At 34.1% G+C, this 10,022-nt stretch overlaps 1 protein-coding gene across 5 annotated transcripts in view; it reads right to left on the bottom strand.

Annotated features, from left to right (window-relative positions):
• Positions 1–335: 335 nt before the first annotated feature.
• WASF1 (WAS protein family, member 1) overlaps positions 336–10,022 on the bottom strand; it is a 36,308-nt gene continuing 26,621 nt past the window's right edge. For 2 of the 5 annotated variants that reach the window (XM_005883757.2, XM_014531326.1), the window contains exons 4-9: positions 8,779–8,932; positions 7,584–7,728; positions 5,919–6,091; positions 3,909–4,088; positions 2,083–2,711; positions 336–1,190 (exon numbers count right to left, since the gene is read on the bottom strand). In XM_005883757.2, the coding sequence (XP_005883819.1) occupies positions 1,033–1,190; positions 2,083–2,711; positions 3,909–4,088; positions 5,919–6,091; positions 7,584–7,728; positions 8,779–8,932 (1,439 nt within the window). In that variant the 3' untranslated portion in view covers positions 336–1,032. The remainder of the gene's footprint in view (positions 1,191–2,082; positions 2,712–3,908; positions 4,089–5,918; positions 6,092–7,583; positions 7,729–8,778; positions 8,933–10,022) is intronic. The other 3 variants (XM_005883759.2, XM_005883758.2, XM_005883756.2) reach the window with 3 other exon arrangements.

Here is a 10,022-nt window from a genome sequence, read left to right as displayed (position 1 = left end):
AGAGCCATGAGGATATTTTTTAAATGTTTTTATTGATTTCAGAGAGAGGAAGGGAGAGGGAGAGAGATAGAAACATCAATGAGAGAGAATCATTGATCAGCTGCCTCCTGCACGCCCCCTACTAGGGATCAAGACCGTAATCCGGTGTGTGCCCTGACTGGGAATCAAACCCTCAACTTTTGGTGTATGGGATGACACTCAAAACAATTGAGCCAACCCAGCCAGGGCTATAAGTGGATTTTTAAATCTTTGTTGGCTATCTATGTATTAAGAGCCTACTTTATATTATTTGATAAACTTTCAGAAATAATTTTATTCAAAGAGCAACACCCATGAACCTTTAAAATGAACCATTTATTAAATCATTCTTAACAGTTATGTAAGTTACATGTATGTTTATGCCAGAGTATTTCACATGGAAATCTTTTAAACTTTTATAGGCAAGCAAAATCGTACCACACAATATATAAGTGGGAAGGGGTACTGCTAAACATTCAAATAAAGCAAGTATTTAAAAACAATAAAACAATAATTAAAGAAATTCAAGCATTCCTTTAAGAAAATTCAATACTACAAGCTAAATGTACTTTCTGAGTGTATTCATATAATCAAGTCAGTGTTTCTTCTTTTAAAACATCAAGAAATGGAATAAGGCTCATTAACAGATACAGCTGCCCTCAAGATTTCAATCTCAGTTGCTTTATTTAAATTAAAATTCACAAAGTGCACAATTAAGATATATCAAAAAACTGAATCTGCTACTCTAACAACAGCTGTCCATGCTTAATACTTAGTGGTTTATTTGACCAAATTGTGTCTTTTCAGGGAAAAATTAAAAAGATAAGCCACTGTAAAACATTTAGTTGAAATGTATGCTAATATTTTTCTTAGAAATAAAAAATTATGGAAGAAAAGGGTTATTTATCTTAAGGAAAAAAAAGCAAAACACTGGAATGATCAAACATTTCCAAAGAACAAGCACCACAAAGGACATTTGCATTCAGTTTTGTAATATTTATCAATGTATTTTTCTTACTCCAACCAATCTACTTCATCGAATTCTGAATCATCTTCTGAATCACTATATTCCACAGCAATACGGCGGGACAGGATGGTGGCAACATCATTTTCAATGCGTTCATGTTTAGCTTCCTGTTCACGCTGCTCTTCTACTTTTCGTAGCTGAATACCTGATATAGTAAATCCAAACCATTAATTGTAAACCAAAATACTAGATATTATTAATCTTTCTGGAATAAAATCAAATACACATGAGAAATACTAATAAAAAAATAAAAAGCAATGTCTATTAAAAAGATCTTGAAGGGATCATATTTAAAAGACATTAATTTTTTTTATTATGTTATCTGTAGTTGGTGGAACTTACCAGACATCCCACTAGATATCTACAATGTATTAAACCATTATAATCTACTGTGTCTCCCTGCTCACCAAATCCTAAAAAGTTAACCAGATGATACTTTTCTTCTGTGATCTCTAGAATCAAATAAAATAAACATTGTTGACAATATTTTCTGAGGCTTTATTCTCCCTGGTACTTGAGGAAAAGGCACTCTTATTCATTCTATTCTGTAAGCTCCTGGCATATAGTAGGTGTTTAGGAAATGCTGGCAGAATACAGGAATGAATATGTCAGGTCTTTTTTTTGTTACTAAGGGAGGAAACTTAACCCTTTAACAGCATTTGGTAGAGCAAGTGTCACTGAGACACCAGATGGACAGCCTTAACGCCGAAGAAAATACACTTTTTTAAGGAGTTAATATTCATATTAAAAATAATGTAAACGGTTTTAACTAATTTTCTTTAATGTTTAAGTCTGACTTTTAATTTCTCATTTATTCAATAAACATTGAGAATCTCTAAGTATGAAAATAAAAGTTAAATGTGATATATTTTCTTGAAAATGATTTAAAATTGAACATAGCTTTACTTTCTAAAGACCATTTGTGCAAAAACATGATCATTTAAAATTTTGTAACTGAGTAAAACATTATTGTTCAAATATTTAGAAAGTTTCTAGTACTACAATAGCAAAGCTTTTAATGGCCCTGAGAAAATTACCTTTGCGTATTGCTTCCAGAAGTACACTCCTGGCATCACTGATTACAGGTAGGGTTGATGGATGACGCTTTGGCTCAGAAGCAGGTACAACTTGTGATGGAGGAGATGGAGGCATTAATGGAACATGGGGACCTGGGGCAGTAGATGGAGTTGGATGTAGCCCAGAGAGAGGATGAGCAAGAGCTGCAACTGTGACAGGTGATGATGGTCGAATGCCAGGTGGAGGCAAGGGAGGCGGTGGCGGGGGTGGTGGCAGCCCCTGGACTTCACCTTGTGGGAGTGGATGAACTGGTACAGTCTCACATACTGGGGCAGCTCTAGCTACCGGTGGAGAGGGCTGTACTAGAGGAGGTGCAATTGGAGGAGGAGCTGGGTGAAGAACTCCAGGGGCAATCTGAAGAGGAGCTGGAGGTGGTGGTACTGCTGGAGCTTGCAAAGTAGTGGCTGGAGGTGGAGGTGGGGGAGGTACTGGTGGGGGAGGAGTTGAAGTCATTGAAGCTCTTAATGAAGAAGTTGACAAGGCAGATGGAAGAGGTGGTGGAGGAGGTGGGGGGGTGGGGCTCACAAACACAGGTGTCCTGCCTGTAGCTGGTGACTGAGGGCGATTTTCTATCAAACCTGTAGCAGAACTGAAATGATAAAGAGATCCTAGCAAGTTATTAAAAGAGAAAAAATTAACCACACAAAATATAAATGACGATCAGTAATTATACCAACGTAGATGTATGTATTAACATGTTCCTATAGGAATTACAAAATTTTCAGCAGTATTGAGAATGAAAGGAGAACTAAAAGTGGACCAACAAGAAAATTAATACATGGGACTTTGGTTTGTAATATTCTAAGTGGTCTCATCCTCTCATGCAACTTTCATATCCATTCAAGCATTTTACGCTTACAATTTTACACTGTGATATGAGTCTTTATAATGACTCAACATTTATTATATTGCAATATTTGTAGCAATACCGTGACCACTAAAATGCTGTATTTATATTGAAGCTATTAAGGCTCATCATATGTCATTTCAGTTAAATCAGTGACAACTAATTACAAACCATAAACGGAAATGTATGGCCCTCTTCCTTCCTGAGGATAAAACATCAAATGAGTCAGTGACAGAAGGTTGATTTTTTTTTAACTGAAAATTATGAAGCTGATCTCTCTCTTTAAAAATTTATAATTTGCACAACAATGGACAAAATTAAACTTCAAAATAGCTTTACTGAAAATACTAGAGCAACTGCCTATTCTACCTCAAATCCTGAGAATATTTCCCCTAATATCAAATTAATATTTATAATCAACACCTTTGGTTCCCATTTTTTAGTCCCTTAACACATTATAAAAAATTTTTATTTGTGTTAATATACAATAAGTCCTCCCTTATCATTGTCAATAGGTTCAATGACTTTAAATGAAACGACATATAACGAAACCAATTTTACCATAGGCTAATTGTATAAACAAGAGTTAAGTTCCCATAGCATCTAATCAACGTTAAACATGTTGAATAAAAAGATGACACTATTCAAGGGCCCGCTATACTGCACATCATGTGTTTAATAACAAAGCTATAATAAAATGAAATGCACTTTAAACTTTAAATTCTCATTAGTTATATTTTCCCAAGACAATGTGTCAGCTCTTATCAGAGGTTGGAAAGTCACTTCCCAAAAGATCAATTTGCTCCTCTCCCTGTTTCTGTAAATAAAGTTTTGTTGAAACACAAACATATTCATTTAATTATGTATATGGTCCATGACTTCTTTCATGCAACAATGGCAGAGTTTAGCAGGTGTGATACAAACATATGCCCAACATACCTGATACAGGTGGGTATGGGTTTTGCATCTCCTGCTCCATGCATTGGTGGAGGTGGAGGCGGTTCATGTGGTCTTACTAGGACTCTTTCCTCGGCCCTAGTCAGAAGCTCACTCATCTGACTAAATGGCAAGGCAGAAAGTGAGTAAGATCCATCCATATGATCCACATATGTTTGAGGTCTAAAAAAAAAAAATATAGTATCAGTATATTTTTCTTGAATTACTGGAGTAAAGTGTTCTACATGAAATAAAGTTTATCCTTTGAATGCCAATATTTTAACCACCTTTAAGAAACTTTTTCCAGAAATTCATTACATTCACCCTGCTTTTAAAACAAAAAATGCTGCTCACAATGCAAATTTTCCTTGCTGATTCAGGTTCATTATGATGACCTCCAGTTATTTTATTATTTTATAATATCACACTAACTCAATTCATAAGGATAAAAAGAATTACATATATAAGCTTACAAACAAGAAAATAACCTTTAGCAAATTGCATTCAAAGCTGTCTGCCTCTATTTCATTTTTTTCTTTACAATAAGATGCCAATGACAAAAAGTTAGAATATAAAAATTGGAATTTTTCACCCTAGCCAGTTTGGCTCAGTGGATAGAGTGTCGGCCTGAAGACTGAAGGGTCCTGGGTTTGATTCCCGTCAAGGGCACATGCCCAGGTTGCAGGCTCGATCCCCAGTAGGGGGCGTGCAGGAGGCAGCCAATCAATGATTCTCATCATTGATGTTTCTATCTCTTTCTCCCTCTCCCTTCCTCTCTGAAATCAATAACAATATATTTTTAAATTAATTAATTAAAAAAAATAAAAACTGGAATTTCCTACCACCAGGATATCTTGTTGCTCTCTTAAACCTAAATGACTTCCAAATGTCTTATATCCAAGGAGAAAGGTCTCCTTGACCCTAACACCAGACATGATTAACTACATCATTTTTGTCTTTTTGGTGTTTTCAAAGTTGCAAGGGTACTCAGCAAATAGTACACTGGTACGCTGAGTAACATAGCAACTTGTGTCTTAAGATCAGATTTAAGCAAAATTTTAGATACCCTGAGCATGTGAAGACATACATATTTACTGACTATAGAGCACACTGGGGTCTGCTGGATTTAAAAAATATGCACAAAGCAAGTTAGGATTATTGTATTTACACTACTAGGTCAGCTATATACTTCAATTACTTAACAGTAGTAGAAATAAATGTTTGCCTATAGATTAATTTTTAAAAAAAATCTAAATTCTTTCAGTGTCTTTTAGTAATGTATATAAAGTGTCTTATATGTGTATTACTCCTAAAATAGGCCAAAATATTTATCATGGCCCAATAATTTACAAAATTCAAAAGAAAACCTTAAGCTCTTTTGCATTAAAAAAATCAATAACTATTACATATGTAAAAATAATAGTTATAATCAATCAACTATACAAAAATAAATTTCTTCATAGAAAGATGTTAGTAGTTTGTTAGGGTAGGGCATTACTTATATAGGGACCCTAACCACGGAGAAAGGAAAAGTACCTATTCTGTATTTTTACAAAAGGGAGTAAGTAATTTTGTTTTAAAATCCTGGTATGTCTGAGTGAGAGATCAGCATAGAAAGGATGTCAGAAAGAAAAAGGAACAAAATATAAACCTTTCTCAATTCCTATTTTATATATAGTGAGTCAATAATAGTTCAAAAACTATTCCAGACTCCATTCTCCTATTATAAAATTCTAGCAGAGTCTGCCTGAAAAACTAAGAGGAAGTTGAGACTTCATACAAAAGCTAAAACAACCCTGAAGATCATCTACTCAACCACCTTTTTCAGAAAATGACTAAAGCCCCAGTATGAAAATAATCTGCCACAGTGGTCAGGGTTTCAAAACCATCTCTATACTTATAATAGGGTCTGCCAGTTCAACAGTTCAGGATCTAATACTTAAAGACAGAGATATTAGAAATAAAGCCAATATATCATTAATTTTGTTAGAAAACGAACAAAAGAGAAGAAACCTTGTTTCAAAATGAGAGGCTGGGCCATTAGCAACTTCAATATGCTTATGTAAGAGATTAGCATCATCTTCAGCCAACTCTGGACCTTGGGCCAGCTTCTGCCATTCTCTCCGCCTGTCATGAGGTGCTCTTGGCACTTTTTCTGGTTCGTGAGGACGATCTAGATTTTTCTGCTATAACAGATGTATTGAAACAAAGCCAAATGCTAAGTGCTAAGTTTTTAAAAGGGGTTATAACAATCAAAATAAATCCTAACATCAATACTACAAAAGACAATGTCATCATAATGTAGTAAAAGTAACACAGAGACAGTTCATTTGTACATTCAGAGTTAAATTTTAGCTAGTTTGCTTGTAAGCCAGTTTCTCCTCATGTTTCTTTAACCTCTAATTGGAAGTGATGTACCAGATAAAAACAGTATGTCTAAGTAATAAAATTTGAGGTCAGAAAGTCCTTTCAGGTGAAAAATTATTCACCAACTCTGTTACCACATCTATTAGTTTTTGCTATAATGAGTGAAATTTCTACCATTAATGGCACTGTCTACCTCTAACCAAAACCTGAAAATTTACTAAGGTTATGTTATCTGGGAAGTAACCAATTGGCTACCCAATACATTAGAAAAAAATCCAATTATCCAATTAACCCATTATAACTTTCACTCAACGGAAAACAGGGTATTTGGAAAATAAAACAAGAAGTGATTTAAATTGTGGGGAAAAGCAAAGAAAGGTCTAGAGTAGGTACAACAAAGTCAGATGCCCAAAGGGCAAGCAGATAACATACATAAATGGAGAGTAGGGTATAAGATGGGGAAGGCAGTAAACTAGATAGGCCTGTCTACTTAAGGCATTTCAGTTCCAAAAATTTTAAAGCACTGTGGTTGTCAAACAAAACCCTGCTTGCAGGTGTAAGCTGGGCTGCCAGTCACCAGTTTGCAAACTCTAGCTAGAACACTGGAATACTGTCTGGTGAAAAAGATAACAGGAATGCATTATGGGGAACTGGGGGTGGGGAGAATAGAGAGAGTTATAGGAGAAACAGGGGTGATAAAGATAGACTTTGCCTCCTTCATAATTCTATCTAAATTCAACATTGCTTCCTCCTTCTGTATTTCTAGTTATCATTAACATGGAATAAAGCAAATCCACGTGAATTTTAGCAAAATATGAAAAATGAAAACATAGTAGACAGATAACAGGAATTTAGTGAGAGTATAATAACCTTTTCAAAACATTTAGGATATGCCCTATGGTTAAAAATATTAGCTTAATCTACTTTACCAATATTTGCACAACATTCCTTTGTTCCTTCTTACTAGAATGCCCTTCTCTTCCCTGGCCCATTTAATTCCTATTTGTTGTTTGAGACACATTATAAGCTTTGTTGGAAGTGTTTTCCAACCCTGTTCTCCGTTTAAATCAAGTGCTTTTCTGTGCCCACCTCAACTATGGCACTTATCACATCATGTTACAATAACCTAATCAAGTCTATCTATGTATAATTTAATTACAGTGATCTAATCTGCTCGGATTAGAGTGTGATCTTTCTGCCTGATTATAAAGACTTCAGTTGATTATTTGGACCCAATAAAAGAAAACTGTCAAAGTACAGGACTAATAAAGTTCCATATGTGCAATAAAACACAAATACTCGAAAACTAACTTCAATTTTTTGAATCTCTTGTAATACCTTCTGCTTCCTCTTTTCCTTCCTCTTATCCTCTGTATCTTGCAACATTTTTTCTTTCCATAAATCAAAGAAATATGAAGGATTGGTATAAAACTTCAAACCCTCTTTACCATCATCTCTGAAATATAAAATATCAATTAAAATGTGTATTAGTAAGACTTAGGAATCAGAATAAAGATAGTTTCACTGAAACGTTTTTTTCTCCTACATGAATAAAATATAGCATGTGTAAAAATAGTGGCAAAATAAATTAAAATACTGCACCAACAGAACATTTCTCACAAGTCAGATAAGAAACTAAGAACAATGGAAAACTAGATGTTTTTCAAAGCTGGTGTTAATAATTTAAAGTACAGCTGGACAATTTTCATTCCTAACTTCTGGTGAATACCGTTTTCTAAAAGTGCTTTGAGAAATTCCAATAATTAGAAATGGTTCTGCCAAAGAGAAAAGCTTGAAAGGACAATCATATCATTTAGAATAGAAAAATTATACAGGTTTTCTGCCAATACTCTCATTTACTTATTATCTTACCAAACCCCAAAAATATCACTTAATAGTCATTCTTATAGTAAAACAGTTATTTATATCCAAATGCCTTGCATACTGACAAAGAGTTTCAAATAACTATCTGAATAACATTTTATTAAGGATATTTGTTATGCATCTTAAATTACCTATTTAGCAAATTATGTGGAAGAACTCCAAAAAAAAAAGAGGCTAAATAGTAAGTCTAGATTTTATTTAAAATATATTTTAAAAACATTGTACTTCATACTCATTATGTAAATTTAATGCACATAGATCAAGAGATTAGACAAGCAAAAATAACATTTTTGGTAGAATTCTGAGTTATTTTTCCATCTGATTAGAAATTAAATCTAAACGACAATAATAACTCCTTGGCCCTTCATAGTACTACGTTTGCCATTGGCTTTTCTTATTAATACTCATAAAAACATTTCCCTTGAACTAGCCTTATCTTTTGTATGCCAGAACTCTGGGAACTCAGTGAATAAGGCAAACATTTTCTAAAGTCGTAGATTTACTGTATAGCTCAGTAAAATAAAGAATGTTTGGGGATTTAGCATTTATAGGTAGAGTGCTACCTATCTGAATGTGAAGTCTGAGATAAATAACCAGCCTTCTTACTGATTAGGCTACTGACCTATAAGGAGTGAGTATATTGAGAGGTGGAGGCTGCTCACAAACATCATAAGTCTCCTGTAACGGAATAGGCAAACTCTTGCGGTCGAAAAGCTGCTGATCTTGAATTGTAGAACTTCGGAAAGCCTTTCTCATTGTTATATCTTGCAAAGACACTAAAATAAAATAAAATAAAATAAAAAATCAACAATGTATTTGTTTATTTTCCCAAGATGATTTAACATAAGAATAAATTCACATACTATATTTGTTTAAAAGTCAGCATGGCTCAGGAGGTTGTAACTGTAGTGGTTTATGAATCAGGAACTGTATTTTAAATGTTCTATCATTATATCCCATTTCATTGTGTGCCTAATTTCCCCAGTCAGATGGGTTTTAATACAACCTTTGATTTCTAAGGATCAGAATGCTCTAATGACACCTGAGGCATATCTATATTTCCCAACAAATACACCTTTCTTTTCTCTACTTGCCCCCACCAACACACATTCTCTTCTTCTTTTTTTCTATAACCCCCTTTCCCCATCACCCTTTTTTAGTTTTATTTAGCTTATACCAATAACACTGAAGGAATTACTTAGTTATCAGTGGCAGTCTGGGCTATATACTCTGTTGAACTCTCTATAAGAGGTCAACAATGTATTTAATGATAATTTAAAGAACAAAAAATATTGATGTTACACTCTACAATTTCGTATTATATTCATAATGTTATTTTGTTCGAACTGAGTTGAAAAATCTAGGTTAAACAACTGAAAATCCCTTCAATCCAATATCCCCAAAACAATTTCTATTAAATAGTTCAGCTTTTAGATTCTCAATTCAAACAATGCTCCACATAATTTTAAAGGAAATTATAAACAATTCTGATAGTTGTTAGCATGCTAGAATTTTTTTTTAATCCTCACCTGAGGATATATGCCCATTGGTTTGAGAGAGAGAGAGAGAGAGAGAGAGAGACATCAATTGGAGAGAGAAACACTGACTAGCTGCCTCCCATAGATGCCCCAACTGGGGATTGAGCTTACAAACTAGGCATGAGCCCTGACCAGGAATTGAACCCAAAACCTTGTTTTGGTGTACGGAAGGCTACTCTAACCAACTGAGCAACCCTGCTAGGGCACGCTAGACTTTTTGTCTAGCTTAAATACCTATAAATAACTTAAACACATCTTAAGTTATTTATTGGTATCTGTATTTTCATTTTCAATTTTAATAGGAGTGCTAAGATACTGTATTTGTTAA

Source organism: Myotis brandtii, unplaced genomic scaffold (assembly GCF_000412655.1).
Source record: "Myotis brandtii unplaced genomic scaffold, ASM41265v1 scaffold8, whole genome shotgun sequence".
Taxonomy (NCBI): Eukaryota; Metazoa; Chordata; class Mammalia; order Chiroptera; family Vespertilionidae; genus Myotis; species Myotis brandtii.
This window is presented reverse-complemented; position numbering and strand designations above follow the sequence as displayed.